The sequence below is a fragment of the Nomascus leucogenys genome, chromosome 20, assembly GCF_006542625.1.
Source record: "Nomascus leucogenys isolate Asia chromosome 20, Asia_NLE_v1, whole genome shotgun sequence".
NCBI lineage: Eukaryota > Metazoa > Chordata > Mammalia > Primates > Hylobatidae > Nomascus > Nomascus leucogenys.
In genome coordinates, this window is record NC_044400.1 from 44,291,680 (window position 1) to 44,308,068 (window position 16,389).

General features: G+C 39.3%; 1 protein-coding gene across 1 annotated transcript in view; it reads right to left on the reverse strand.

Moving 5' to 3' along the window:
- The window catches only part of SLC30A9 (solute carrier family 30 member 9), a 99,247-nt gene that overhangs the window by 41,074 nt on the left and 41,784 nt on the right, over positions 1 to 16,389 (reverse strand). Inside the window, exons 7-8 of the mRNA XM_003258632.3 lie at positions 11,348 to 11,406; positions 7,256 to 7,323 (exon numbers count right to left, since the gene is read on the reverse strand). Of these exons, the coding sequence (XP_003258680.2) occupies positions 7,256 to 7,323; positions 11,348 to 11,406 (127 nt within the window). The remainder of the gene's footprint in view (positions 1 to 7,255; positions 7,324 to 11,347; positions 11,407 to 16,389) is intronic.

Below are 16,389 nucleotides of genomic sequence, written 5' to 3' on the forward strand. Positions count from 1 at the left end.
CTGCAAACAGAGACAACCTGACTTCCTCTCTTCCTATTTGAATACCCTTTCTTTCTTTCTCTTGCCTGATTGCCCTGGCCAGAGCTTCCATAACTATGTTGAATAGGAGTGGTGAGAGACGGCATCCTTGTCTTGTGCTGATTTTCAAAGGGAATGCTTCGAGCTACTGCTCATTCAGTATGATACTGGCTGTGGGTTTGTCATAAACAGCTCTTATTATATTGAGATATGATCCACCAATACCTAGTTTAAGGTGAGAGTTTTTAGCATGAGGCAGTGTTGAATTTTATTGAAGGCCTTTTCTGCATCTACTGAGATAATCATGTGGTTTTTGTAATTGGTTCTGTTTATGTAATGGATTACATTTATTATTTTGCATATGTTGATGCATATGTTGAACCAGCCTTGCATCCCAGGGATGAAACCAACTTGATGGTGGTGATAAGCTTTTTGACGTGCTGCTGGATTTGCTTTGCCAGTATTTTATTGAGGATTTTTGCATTGATGTTCATCAAGGATTTTGGTCTGAAATTTTCTTTTTTTGTGTGTGTCTCTGCCAGGTTTTGGTATCAGGATGATGCTGGCCTCATAAAACGAGTTGAGGATGAGTCCTTCTTTTCCTATTGTTTGGAATAGTTTCAGAAGAAATGGTACCAGCTCCTCTTTGTACCTCTGGTAGAATTTGGCTGTGAATCTGTCTAGTCCTGGGCTTTTTTTTTTTTTAGTTGATAGCCTATTAATTACTGCCTCAATTTCAGAACTTGTTATTGGTCTACTCAGGGATTCAACTTCTTCCTGGTTTAGTCTTGGGAGGGTGTGTGTGTCCAGGAATTTATCCATTTCTTCTAGATCTTCTAGTTTATTTGCATAGAGGTGTTTATATTATTCTCTGATGGTAGTTTGTATTTCTGTGGGATCAGTGGTGACATCCCCTTTATCATTTTTCATTGTTGTCTATTTGATTCTCCTCTCTTTTCTTTTTTAGTAGTCTGGCTAGTGGTCTATGTATTTTGTGAATCTTTTAAAAAAACCAGCTCCTAGATTCACTGGTTTTTTGAAGGGTTAGTTGCATCTCTATCTCCTTCAGTTCTGCTCTGATCTTAGTTATTTCTTGTCTTCTGCTAGCTTTTGAATGTGTTTACTCTTGTTTCTCTAGTTCTTTTCATTGTGATGTTAGGGTGTCGATTTTAGATCTTTCTCACCTTCTCCTGTGGGTATTTAGTGCTATAAATTTATCTCTGAACACTGCTTTAGCTATGTTCCAGAGATTCTGGTACACTGTGTCTTTGTTCTCATTGGTGTCAAGGAACTTATTTATTTCTGCCTTAATTTAGTTATTTACCCAGTAGTCACTCAGGGGCAGGTTGTTCAGTTTCCATGTAGTTGTGTGGTTTTGAGTGAGTTTCTTAATCCTGAGTTCTCATTTGATTGCACTGTGGTCTGAGAGACTGTTTTGATTTCTCTTCTGCATTTGCTGAGGAGTGTTTTACATCCAATTATGTGGTCAATATTAGAATAAGAGTAACATGGTGCTGAGAAGAATGTAAATTCTGTTGACTTGGGGTGGAGAGTTCTGTAGATGTCTATTAGTCTGCTTGGTCCAGAGCTGAGTTCAAGTCCTGAATATCCTTGTTAATTTTGTGTCTTGTTGATCTGTCTAATATTGACAATGGGGCGTTAAAGTCTCCCACTATTACTGTGTGGGAGTCTAAGTCTCTTTGTAGGTCTCTAAGAACTTGCTTTATGAATCTGGGTGCTCCTCTATTGGGTGCATATATATTTAGGTTAGCTCTTCTTGTTGCATTGATCCCTTTACCACTATGTAATGACCTTTGTCTTTTTTGATCTTTGTCAGTTCAAAATCTTTTTTATCAGAGACTAGGATTGCAACCCTGCCTTTTTTTTTTTTTTTTTTTTTTTTTGCTTTCCATTTACTTGGTAAATATTCCTCCATCCCTTTATTTTGAGCCTATGTGTGTCTTTGCATGTCAGATGAGTCTCCTGCATACAGCACACCAATAGGTCTTGACTCTTTATCCAATTTGCCAGTCTGTGTCTTTTAACAGGGGCATTTAGCCTGCTTCTATTTAAGGTTAATATTGTTATATGTGAATCTGATCCTGTCATTATGATGCTAGTTGGTTATTTTGCTCATTAGTTGATGCAGTTTCTTTATAGTGTTGATGGTCTTCACAATTTGGTATGTTTTTGCAGTGGCTAGTACCAGTTTTTCCTTTCCATATTTAGTACTTCCTTCAGGAGCTCTTGTAAGGCAGGACTGGTGGTTATAAAATCTCTCAACATTTGCTTGTCTTTTCTTCTCCTTCACTTATGAAGCTTAGTTTGGCTGGATATGACATTCTGGGTTAAAAATTCTTTTCTTTAAGAATGTTGAATATTGGCCCCCACTCTCTTCTGGCTTGTAGGGTTTCTGCAGAGAGATCCGCTGTTAGTCTGGTGGGCTTCCCTTTGTGTGTAACCCAACCTTTCTCTCTGGCTGCCCTTAACATTTTTTCCTTCATTTCAACCTTGGTGAATCTGATGATTATGTGACTTGAGGTTGCTCTTCTCGAGGACTGTCTTTGTGGTGTTCTCTGTATTTCCTGAATTTGAATGTTGGCCTGTCTTGCTAGGTTGGGGAAGTTCTCCTGGATAATCTCCTGAAGAGTATTTTCCAACTTGGTTCCATTCTCCCGGTCACTTTCAGGTACACCAACCAAATGTGGGTTTGGTCTTTTCACACAGTCCCATATTTCTTGCATGCTTTGTTCATTCTTTTTCATTTTTTTCTCTAATCTTATCTTCATGCTTTATTTCATTAAGTTGACCTTCAATCTCTTATATCTTTTCTTCCGCTTGATTGATTTGGCTATTGATACTTGTCTATGCTTCACAAAGTTCTCATGCTGTGTTTTTTGGCTCCATCAGATCATTTTTCTTCTCTAAACTGGTTATTCTAGTTAGCAATTTCTCTTACCTTTTTTCAAGGTTCTTAGCTTTCTTGCGTTGGGTTGGAACATGCTCCTTTAGCTTGGAGGAGTTTGTTATTACCCACTTTCTGAAGCCTACTTTGTCAAACTCATTCTCTGTCCAGTTTTGTTCCCTTGCTGGCGAAGAGTTTTGATCCTTTGGAAGAGAAGAGGTGTTCTGGTTTTTGGAATTTTCGGTCTTTTTGTGCTGGTTTTGCCTCATCTTCGTGGATTTATCTACCTTTAATCTTTGATGTTGGTGACCTCTGGATGGGGTTTTTGTGTGGACATCCTTTTTGTTGATGTTGATGCTATTCCTTTCTGTTTGTCAGTTTTCTTTCTAACAGTCAGGCTCCTCTGCTGCAAGTCTGCTGGAGTTTGCTGGAGGTCCACTCCAGACCCTGTTTGCCTGGGTATCAACAGTGGGGGCTGCAGAACAGCAAAGATTGCTGCCTGTTCCTTCCTCTGGAAGCTTCATCCCAGAGGAGAACCTGCCAGATGTCAGCTGGAGCTCTCCTGTATGAGGTGTCTATTGATCCCTGCTGGGAGGTATCTCCCCATCAGGAGGCATGGGGGTCAAGGACCCACTTGAGGAGGCAGTCTGTCCCTTAGCAGACCTCGAGCGCTGTGCTGGGAGATCTGCTGCTCTCTTCAGAGCCAGCAGGCAGGAACGTTTAAGTCTGCTGAAGCTGCACCCACAGCTGCCCCTACCCCCAAGTTTTCTGTCCCGGAGAGATGGGAGTTTTATCTATAAGCCCCTGACTGGGACTGCTGGGCCTTTCTTTCAGAGATGCCCCGCCCAGAGAGCAGGAATCTAGAGAGGCAGTCTGGCTTTAGTGGCTTTGCTGAGCTACGGTGGGCTCTGTCCAGTTTGAACTTCCTGATGGCTTTGTTTACACTGTGAGGGGAAAACTGCCTACTCAAGCGTCAGTAATGGTGGCCCCCAACCCCCACCCCCCCTCACACACCAAATTCAGGCATCCCATGTCAACTTCAGACTGCTGTGCTGGCAACCAGAATTTCAAGCCAGTGGATCTTAGCTTTCTGGGCTCCCTGGAGGTGGGATCTGCTGAGCTAGACCACTTAGCTCCCTGGTTTCAGCCCCCTTTCCAAGGGAGTAAAAGGTTCTGTCTCACTGGCATTCCAGGCACCACTGGAGTATGAAAATAAACTAGTCTAGCTAGCTTGGTGTCTGCCCAAATGGCCACCCAGTTTTGTGCTTGAAACCCAAGGCCCTGGTGGTGTAGGCCCCCAAGGGAATCTCCTGGTCTGCAGGTTGTGAAGACCATGGGAAAAGCGTAGTATCTGGGCTGGAATGCACCATTCCTCACAGCACAGACCCTCATGTCTTCCCTTGGCTAGGGGAGGGAGTTCCCCGACCCCTTGCACTTCCCCGGTGAGGCAATGCCCCACCCTGCTTCGGGTCACCCTCCATGGGCTGCACCCACTGTCTGACCAGTCCCAATGAGATGAGCCAGGTACCTTAGCTGGAAATGCAGAAGTTACCCACCTCCTGCATGGATCTCGCTGGGAACTGCAGACAGGATCTGTTCCTATCCAGCCATCTTGCCAGCCACCTCCAGCTGGCTATCTATTTTTTAAAGACAGGGTCTTGTTCTTGCCCACATTGGAGTGCAGTGGTGTAATCACAGCTTACTGTAGCCTTAAACTCCTGGGCTCAAATGATTCTCCTGCCTCAGCTTCCTGAGTAGGTCTACAGGTGCACATCACCCGCCATGCCCAGCTAATTAAAAAAATTTTTTTGTAGGTACAAGGTCTCACTATGTTGCCCAAGGTGGTCTCAAATTCCTGAGCTCAAGTAATCCTCCTGCCTCAGCCTCCCAAAGTGCTGGGATTCCAGGTGGGAGCCTGTACCAGGCCTGCTATTTTCTTAAAACATGTGTGCCTGTAGTCCCAGCTACTCAGGAGGCTGAGGCAGGAAAATTACTTGAACCTGGGAGGCAGAGGTTGCAGTGAGCCGAGATTGCACCACTGCACTCCAGCCTGGTGACAGAGCGAGACTCTGTCTCACGAAATAACAAACGCTTCTTCCCTTGGCTTTCTTGACACTCCTTGATATGGTTTGGCTCTGTGTCCCCCACAAAATCTCATCTTGTAGCTCCTGTAATTCCCACGTTTTGGGAGGGACCCAGTGGGAGATCACTGAAGCATGAGGGTGGGTCTTTCCCATGCTGTTCTTGTAATAATGAATGAGCTCACGAGATCTGATGGTTTTTAAAAATGGGAGTTACACTGCACAAGCTCGATTTGCCTGCTGCCATCCATGTGAGACATGACTTGCTCCTCCTTGCCTTCCACCATGATTGTGAGGCTTCCCCAGCCACGGGAACTGTAAGTCCAATTAAACCTCTTTCTTTTGTAAATTGCCCAGTCTCAGGTATGTCTTTATCAGCAGCGTGAAAATGGACTAATACACTCCTGGTTTTCTTTCTGCTTTTCTCCTTACTCCTCCTCAATCTCCTCTGCAGGCACTTTTTCCTCCACCTTTTTCTTTTTTCTTTTTTTTGAGACGGAGTCTGGCTCTGTCGCTGAGACTGGAGTGCAGTGGCACAATCTTGGCTCACTGCAAGCTCCGCCTCCCGGGTTCACACCATTCTCCTGCCTCAGCCTCCTGAGTAGCTGGGACTATGGGTGCCCGCCACTATACCCAGCTAATTTTTTGTATTTTTAGTAGAGACAGGGTTTTACCGTGTTAGCCAGGATGGTCTCGATCTCCTGACCTCGTGATCTGCCCGCCTTGGCCTCTCAAAGCCTCCATCTTTTTCTTAATGTTAACATTCTTCAAGGAATTTTTCCTGAGGACTTTTTATTCCTGATACTATATATACATACATTCCTCAGGTGATCTTTATTTTTATGGCTTTAGTTATCATCTATATACTAAAAGCTATCAACTCTGAACCTCTAACTCAGATTTCTCTCCTGAGCTTCAGACCAATATACATTAACAATAATACTTCTTAAGTACATATCTTAGGGCAGGTACTATGTTAAGCACTTTTCACACATACATCCCTCCAATGAGAAAAGCTATAATCACTATCCCTGTATTACTGGTGAAAAGAACCCTGTTGACTATCTCCACCTGGGTGCCCTAAACATACCACCAGCTCAAAAACGAACTCATCATTTTCTCTGATCCCACCCTGCTCCTCCTTCCAGTGCTCTCCTCAGTGAATGGTACATTATTTGCACAACTGTACAAGCCAGAAACCTGGACACTATCCTTGAACATACCTTCTAAGAAGTTGAAACTGTCTATGTCTATCTGTACCACCACTATTGTAGTTATGACATCATTATTCTTTGTCTGTATTATAAATGCCTTCCTCTAGTTTAGTGTCCCTCCAATCCTTAAAGAATTACGTATTATATCTTTATATTTTCAGATCATATCACACTATCTGATACATATTTTACATATATATATTTAAGAATAAAAGAACTAATGAATTATTGAATGATTTCATACATCCTAAAATAGATCAGTCAGAAAAACAGATAAAAGGTGAACAAAACAATAGGAATCAAGAAGATAGAGGGAAAAAGGGGAGGCAAGGCCGGGCTCAGTGGCTCACACCTGTAATCCCAGCACTTTGGGAGGCCAAGGTAGGCAGATCATGAGGTCAGGAGTCTGAGACCATCCTGGCCAACATAGTGAAACCCCATCTCTACTAAAAATACAAAAATTAGCTGGGCATGATGGCGTGTGCCTGTAATCCTAGCTACTTGGGAGGCTGATGCAGGAGAATGGCTTGAACCTGGGAGGCAGAGATTGCAATGAGTTGAGATTGTGCCACTGCACTCCAGCCTGGCAACAGAGCAAGACTCTGTCTCAAAAAAAAAAAAAAAAAAAAAAAAAGAGGAGGCAAAAATAACAATTATGTTCTTCCAAGATAAGTGGAATAAAGATAATAAGCACAAAGATCTTCTTCAGTAGCTGTAACCCAGGTTGGTTTAGCTAACTTCTTTAAAAAAGACTTCTATCAACTCCAATAAAAGTAAGAAAGGATTTTCAGGTAACAACTATTCTTAGATCTAACTACATCAAAAATATACAGAGAATGAGCATGGGTGTCTATATGAATTCATGCTCTTTCCCCACCACTTTACTGACAATAATAAAGACTTATTCAATTTCCTCCTAAAACAAAATAAACCTCAAACTCTATAGCTAGCTATAGAGTAATAAATTTATATATTCAAGGATATACATATTTAAAAGAATATATTCTATTTCACAGAGCTTATTTTTCAGTACTTACATGCAAATTGCAACCATCACCACTTTTCCTGGTCCCTTAAAAAACACTGATGCCGTTCTGGAGCGTGGCTGTAAAAAAGCAAAAACTTTTTTTAATACCTACAAAATTTTGCAGAGAAGCACTATAACTGGCGGCTTTGACAGACCAGAACATTTTCCTCTATCAAAACTTCTGAATTAGGTTTACTTATTTTTCTCCAGAAGTTCTTGTTTAGAAAGTGGAAAGATTAAAACCGAAAGCATATCTGGGTCTCTTTCCAGAAACCTGTTTGTTTCCTTGTAATTCATGTCCTGCCTACTTCCAGAAATGATCTGAGTTGGCTATATAAAAACTAGTAATAAAGTAGAAAAATGCACTGAGCTGAAATTCATATGCTCTAAGAATGTGTGAAATCAGACACCCCTAATTCTGTATTGACCTGCCTTCAGAGCTAAGAGAAGGAACTACACAGGGATAAACTTTGTCCATGTGGTCTCAACTTTTACTTCAATTTGTAAGCCATAAACTCTGACTATGGGTCTAGATTTCTGAATTATACTGTTTATTGAGAACAAACAGAATGTATGTTTTATTAAAATAAGAATATATTGTGTTATTTGGTTGAATAGAGAAAAAACTCAATGAAATTATTATGGGAACAATAGAATGCTGCTTACGGTGAAAAATAAGATTTCTTTAGAAGAAAGGTTTGGGAACTCATGGGAGGGGCAAAACAGGGAAAGGAAATGAGATCTTTAAGATCAGAATAAGAAATAATAAGAAAAATAAGGAAAAAGATTCACTGGGTTCAAACCACTCTAATAAAGAAGGCTGTAGAAAACGGGAGGATGTGTTGGTAGAAACTAGAAACAATGATAAGGCGCAAGGAACTCTAACAAGAGAATAAAAATCTGGAAAAACAAGAGATCACAAGGAGCCAGGATCCACAACTCACTTGGGGAGCTTCCTGTAAAAGCTACTCAAAAATTCCACAATCAGGCGGGGCGCAGTGGCTCACGCTTTTAATCCTAGCACTTTGGGAGGCCAAGATGGGCAGACTACTTGAGCTCAGGAGTTTGAGACCAGTGTGGGCAACGTGGTAAAACCCCGTCTCTACTAAAATACAAAAAAATCAGCCAGGTGTGGTAGTGGGTGCCCATAATCCCAGCTACTCAGGAGGCTGAGGCATGAGAATCTCTTGAACCCAGGAGGCAGAGGTTGCAGTGGGCTGAGATCACGGGCAACACAGCAAGACTCTGTCTCAAAAATAAAATAAAATAAAATAAAATAAAATAAAATAAAATAAAATAAGACGATAAGATAAAAATAAAATAAAATATAAAAAAATTCCATAATCAGAGCAATTGGAGAACTGCCCCTTTTTGAAGACCAGGACAGCAAAATGTTAGAAATTAATGAAACTGCAGCCGGGCGCAGTGGCTCAAGCCTGTAATCCCAGCACTTTGGGAGGCCGAGGCGGGCGGATCACGAGGTCAGGAGATCGAGACCATCCTGGCTAACACGGTGAAACCCCGTCTCTACTAAAAAAAAAAATACAAAAAATTAGCCGGGCGTGTTGGCGGGCGCCTGTAGTCCCAGCTACTCGGGAGGCTGGGGCAGGAGAATGGCGTGAACCCGGGAGGCGGAGCTTGCAGTGAGCCGAGATCGCGCCACTGCACTCCAGCCTGGGCAACAGAGCGAGACTCCGTCTCAAAAAAAAAAAAAAAAAAAGAAATTAATGAAACTGGATAGCCAGTATCTACTTTTTCTATTTTTATATAACTTTGAGAACATTCACAATAAACAGGGTTCTTTAATACTGGGACAAGTACAGAAAATCTGGATAGATTTCAGAGAGAACTACCAGGAAAAGGAGCATAAATTGTTCAAAGCATTATTGGTGCATTTCAAGGTGATACTATTGTGGAGTTAAATATATTAAGCAGAGATAAAGGTACTTCCAATTCTCTGAAGTACTATATGAAGAAACCCATGTATTAGAAATAGAAGGGAAGGCATGGGAAAGTAGAAATGTATTAAAGGGGAAATTATTATATAAGAAATTAAATACCAGAGAAGCAGACCCAGAACACTGTGATTTCATATATCTCATTATTGGAGTTCTCATGAGATAAGAATATATTGGAAAAACAAGTGTCTGGGTCAGAAATAACAAAAAAAAAAAAAAAAAAGAAGGCACTTTATTTTTGCAAACAGGATTAGCCCTATGTTTTAGAGAAGGAAAGCAACCATCTTCAGTGGGAGAACAACCATTCCTAAAGGGAATAGGGGTATAGTAGAGGGAAATGAAATACTAGTTTTATCCTAATGTCCCAGCAAAACAAGGTTGTAATAGCAAAAAAAAAAAAAAAAAAAAAAATCAATTCAAAACAAAACATGGAATATTCAAAAGCTGACCAGTATTAATCTTCTAAAGTAACAAAGATTTCATAAGTCAACAGCTACTATTAGAAAATCTGGTGAGGATGATTCTCCATGTGAAACAGATGTGAAGGCGAGGAGTGAATCTTCCCAGGAGGCAGGTCTCACTAGCCTAAGTTATCCCAGCACAAGAGGCAATGGCAATAGCCCTTGAGGCATGAGAGTGAAAATGCTGGCTCACAAGACATATGAAGGCTCTACCAGAGGAGAGTCCACATCTTCAGGGCAGTACTGGGGTGCCAGAAATACAGGGATCAAAGGGGAAATGGAAATTAAGAGGTCTTGGAGATAACAAATGGAAAAGGAAAGCATATCAAATAAGATTTAGCTAAAATTATCATCACTGCCAATGTCTAAACTTTGCAAAATGGGTGAAATGTCTCGAATGCCACCAGAGAGAAGAAAATGTGCATAGGTAGCCTTTTATCCAAATATGACATTAACTTCTTGATAGGAGATTCCTCCCAGCCAAGTTTAAATGGAAAGTCAACTTGGCCATAGACTGCTTGGCATCTTAAAGGTGCTGGGGACTTTGGTAAGTCATTTCGGTGGGGTAGTGGGGTTGAAAGCCCAATTGGATTAGGTTCAGGAGAAAATAAGAGGTAGAACAGTAGAGGCAAACTTTCTGTATGTGTCCCAATATTAATTTCCTTCTAGTAAGCAGAGTATTTCGTCACATGTGTAGATGAGTTAGTAAATTTGGTGATGAAAAGATGAGGTGATGAAAAAGATGAGGTACTTTTATGAAATTACACTTATTTTTTCAATAAAATACGAAGTAAAGTCAACAGCTGAAAAGAGTGAGGCTGTTGGGAAGAAAGAAAAAGATACGCAGTAGCTATTTCAAAGAGTGGGAAGGTGAATATACCCTGGAAGTTTAGTAATACTGTCAAATAATATTGAGTATCCATTGATTTTGTAGTCATATAATGAAGAAAGAACAATCACACTGGCTGTGTAATTTTCTTCTCCAAGGGCTAAGCTTCTTGGATACAAGCACAGAGTTGGCACTCTGAATGTTGAACCAGTTAGAAGCAGAAAGAGAGAGGCTAAAGAAAATTAAGAGTGTGTATGACAGATATAAATCTCACTAAAACCTATGAAAATAAAGTCTTCCTCATCTATCTCTACATGCTTAAGGTTCATAACACGGTTATGACTTTAAAGAAAACTTATGCACAAATGTTTTAAATTTCAAGAAAATCAGGCCGGGCACAATGGCTCACGCCTGTAATCCCAACACTTTGGGAGGCCGAGGCAGGCGGATCATCTGAGGTCAGGAGTTCAAGACCAGCCTAGCCAACATGGTGAAACTCTGTCTCTACTAAAAGTACAAAAATTAACTGGGCACGGTGGCGTGCCTGTGGTCCAGGCTGCTTGGGAGGCTGAGGCAGGAGAATCGCTCAAACCCGGGAGGCGGAGATTGCAGTGAGCCGAGATCACACTACTGCACTCCAGCCTGGGCAACAAGAGCGAAACTCTGTCTCAAAAAAAAAAAAAAAAAAGGAAAATCAGACGGAAATGAATGAATAGACTACAATTCAGTGAAATACAATGTACTCAAGAAAATCTTAGACTGAGATCACAGACATGCTAGAATTTTACAATGGACTGATATTAGAATTTTGCTGTGCAACGCAAACATACATATTATTACAAAGACATCCTTACCTTGGTATTTCCCAAGAAATCTCTGTATTCTCTTAATATTTTTTGGTTTCTAAATAGCCCTGTAAGAATGACAAAATAAATTTAGGTCATAGATATTCTTATCAGTCACAGTTTAGATTAAAATGATATTCTCTTTAGGACTATGTTAAATATGTGCTACTAGCTAACAGCAAAAATATTAAGTTATAAAAAATTTGGATTTGAAACCTGATTAAAAAATGGGGAGAGGATTTCAATAGACATTTCTCCAAAGATTATATAGAAACCACCAACAAGCATATGGAAAGATGCTCAACAACACTAATCATCAGAGAAATACATATGAAAACCACAATGAGATATCACCTCACATCCATTAGGATGGCTACTATTAAACAAGAAACAGAAAATAACAAGGATTGGCAATGTGTCAAAACTGGAACTTTTTGCACTGATGGTAGGAATGTAAAATGGTGCAATTGCTATGAAAAAAATACGAAGGTTCCTAAAAAAAATTTTAACATAGAATTACCATATAATCCAGCAATCCTACTTCTGGAGACACGTCCAAAAGAATAGCAAAGTGGGGCCTCAAAAAGCTATTTACATGCCCATGTTCATGGCAGCAGTAGTCACAACAGTCAAGAGGTGAAGCAACCCAAATGTCCATGGACGGATGGATGAATGGATAAACAAAATGTGGTATATACATATGATGATGGAGTATTATTTAGCCTTGAAAAAGGAAATTCTGTCACATGCAACAACATGGGTAAACTTTGAGGACACTATGCTAAGTGAAATAAGCCCATCTCAAAAGGACATACACTGTATGACTCCACTTATATGAGGTATCTAAAGTATTCAAATTAATAGAAACAAAAAGCAGAATGATGGTTGCCAGGGACCAGGGGGGTGGCAAGGAAATGGTGGGTAGTTATTTAATGGGTATAGTGTTTCAGTTTTGCAATATGAAAAACCTCTGAAGATCTGTTTCACAACAATGTGAATATACTTACACACTTATGAACCATACCTTTAAAAATGGTTAAGATGGTAAATTTTGGGCTATGTGTTTTTTTTACCACAATAAAAAAGGAGGCAGGAAAGTCTGGATTTGCAATGAGATAAAGACAGTTTGGTAAGATTCTTTTCTCAATATTACCTTTATAAAAGTTAACTAAGCCTGATATAAAAACAAGTCCTTCATTTTTACCTCAAAGTTGAAAAATATGAGAGTATTTTTCTATTACTGTGTTTTCTCAAATTTTTGTATTACAAAAAATTCCTTTAACTTTTATTTACAAGGCTTCTCATGGTATCATTTTAATAGCAAAAGACTAGAAATGTCCTATGGGGGAATGATTGAATAAATTACAGTATATCAAAAAACAGAGTATTATAAAATAAATGAAGAAATGTCTTTATTTACTGCTATGGCATAGTCCTCATGACAGAGTTAAGTAAAAAAAGCAAGAGCAGCTGGGCATGGTGGCTCATGCCTGTAATCCCAGCACTTTGGGAGGCCAAGGTGGGCGGATCACAAGGTCAGATCATCGAGACCATCCTGGCTAACATGGTGAAACCCCGTCTCTACTAAAAATACAAAAAATTAGCCAGGCATGGTGGCATGCGCCTGTAGTCCCAGCTACTTGGGAGGCTGAGGCAGGAGAACTGCTTGAACCTGGGAGGTGGAGGTTGCAGTGAGCCAAGATCGTGCCACTGCACTCCAGCCTGGGCCACAGAGCGAGACTCTGTCTCAAAAAAAAAAAGCAAGAGCAGAAAGTATGTATAGTATGCCTTATTTATGAAATAAATACAAATGTGTATATTTTTCTAAAATATTAAAAAAATGTTTAATACAAATGTGTATCTTTTTTTAAAAATATTATTTTTATTTTTAAATTTTTGGTAAGGAAAAGGGTCTTGCTAATGTTGCCCAGGCTGACGGTCTCAAACTCCTGGTCTCAAGTGATCCTCCCACCTCAGCCTCCCAAAGTCCTGGGATTATAGGCATGAGCCACGGAGCCTGGCTTTATTTTCTTATATTTTAAGTATTAAAAAAAAAACCCAAAAACTTTAAAACAGTTACTTATACAGGAGAGAGGACTTAGAGTGGAAAGGACAGAGATGGAAGCTAAAGTTCTCTGAAATATCTGTTCTGTAGGTTTGACTAAGAAATCATGTAAATTTTTAGGCAATTATAAAATAAAAACAAAATTATTTTTAAAAATCAGAAGCAAAATGAAACAAATGAGCCTAACTGTATATCTACTGATGATATTTCTATATAGAAAAATTTTAAGTGACTTTAACCCACAGAAATTGAACTATACATCTCTAGCGGGATATATATACTAAAGATACAAAGAAAAGCAAAGAAATCTTAAATTACATTGTTAGTATTAATACTGTTATTTGAAACTACACTTTATTCTCTATGTGTGTAGAGACATAGAATAAATCAAGTATGTAATTACTTTAACTTGATTTTATTTTCCAGTAAAAGGAAAAGTGGCTCCTTTTAGAAATAGTTGATTACCAACCCAGGACAGGAAACGTACAAGATGAGTCTGAAACATATTATTCCTGAAAGTAAGGACGCCATGATACTAGAGTTATGACAAAGGGACTTAGGAGCCAACTGAGGTGCTTCCATTGACCAACGTTAGGACAGTCTGAGCACTGCTACTTTGTTCTTTCCTTGCATATCTTCTTCTCCCTCTTCCTTGATCTTCCCATCCCACTGCTCCTCTCCTGGTAATGAACTCCTGTATTCTCAAGAAACTCTCTCCATCCCTTTTCTTCCTGGGTTATTGACCATAATTGTCTCACAATTTCCACTTTGAAATTTTGCCAACTCATCTGGAGAAGGAAATATTGTCATTTCTAAGCCTTGGTCCTGTGCAGAACTGAGATAGTCAAATAATTTAGAATCCTCCTAAATATTTATACGCCAAGGCTTCCGGTTACATCCTTCCAGTTTCATAACTTCTTTCCAGGTTACTAGTAACAAAAATAAATAAAATGGGGTGGAATCCTAAAGAAACCATTGAAATAGGGTTGGCAAACTTTTTTCGAAGAGGGCTGGTGACATGGTTTGGACCTGTGTCCCCATCCAAATCTCATGTCAAATTGAAATCCAATTGTTGGAGGTGGGGCCTGGTTGGGGGGTACCTGGGTCATGGGGGTGAATTCTCATGAACGATTTAGCAATATCCCTCTTGGTACTGTCCTCATGACAGGTTGAGTTCGTTCTCATGAGATCTGGTCATTTAAAAGTGTGAGGCACCTCCCCCATCTCTCTCTTGCTCCTGCTATGTAAGATACCTGTTCCATCTTTGCCTTCTGCCAAGACTGGAAGCTTCCTGAGGCTCCCCAGAAGCTTCTATGCTTTCTGTACAGCCTGCAGAACTGTGAGCTAATTAAACCTCTTTTCTTTATAAATCACCCAGTCTCAGGTATTTCTTTACAGCAATGCGAGAACTGACTCAACAGCTAAATAGCAAATATTTTATGCTTTGGAGGCCAAGAGGTAATATAAAGGATATGATGAAGGTATAACAAGAAATAACTACAAATTTCCAAGAAAATATTTGACAAAATTTAAAATATAATAAAAATATGTGAGTGCAATTCTTTGTAATATGGGTCTACTAATGAGAAGAACAGAATTCTTTTGGGGGGGATAGGATAAAATATTTCACTTAATTGGGATTCATTAGTATTCCTTATCATCAAAATTAATTGCAAATGTTCATCTATTGATAATGATCTGATATTTTACTATTTCATATTCGAAATCTTATAGATAGGTACTGCCAAATGCTGATATAAATCTATAAACGTGATTTTAAATAACTATACTCATTGCTTTGAAAGCATTTATAGAATTCTATGAAATTCTTGTTGATACTTGCCTTTTAGCATCTTGTTACATTGAGGACTAATCACTTCCAATTGAAGTCAGGAGAAAGCTGCTCAACTGCACTATTTAATGGATTTTGAAATATGTAAATTTCCTCTGCACTTGCATGGAAATCTGAAAAACACTTCTGGAACTATAGGTTGCGCTTGGAAAATATATCTTCTGCAGATGTCTTCTGTTTTTTTTTTCATGTATTCATTATTTTATTGTCCATTGTTTTAACTTGACTGAATACATAATCAACAAGAGCACTGTACTCCTGGCAATTATTAGAACATGGACTTTACATGGTAGAAAACATTTTACGCCAGTCTATGGGGTACTGCATTGCTTTTTATAAAGTTCAAAATAAAGATTTATTTTCAAACAAGTGACTCTGGTTTATTTCATACACTACACTTTTTCTTGCAGAAAAAAATAAAACTGTACAACTGCATAAATAAAAAATTCTTCCACCATGAAAATGGTTAAAACATTCACAAAGACACACCATCAGCATGTGATGCCTCCAGAAAGGAAAAAAGGAAAGTAAAAGAAAATGTACAAAGCAAATTTATTAGGCCTGTCACTAGCCAAAGTGATGGGCAAATCCAGATCTCAGACAGTTTTAGAACATACTAGAGGACAAGGGAAGAGATGTCAAGACAGCATTCAAAACAAGCACAACACAACCCATCACCTTTTTGTGTTTTTCTGCAGTATCACTTAAAATTTAAAGGGCAGTTCCCCCATGACAAACCCCTGTCCCAGTCCCAGGAGGAAAAAATAATAATAAAGTAAGACCTAACACCACAGGAAAAGACTATGGAGTATGCTAAAGATGCTCATTGATGGGCCATTATCTTTGAAAGAGCCAAAAAAGAAAAAAAAAAAGAAAAAAGAAAGATCATGCCAGTTTTATTCCCATTGAATATTTACACCTTGGACAGCAAAACCTGCTCACATAAAGTACAAAATAGATACGATAAAACATGGCTTGAAAAAGGACCAGAGTATGCACCTATAGTACTATACGTTAAATAAAATACAAGAGGCAATACTTAGGAGCCAGAAACACTGCTTACAAGTCACTTATGGAATCATAATTTACAGTAAAAATGAGCACATCCCAAGGCTCAATTTTTCTTTTGTCACT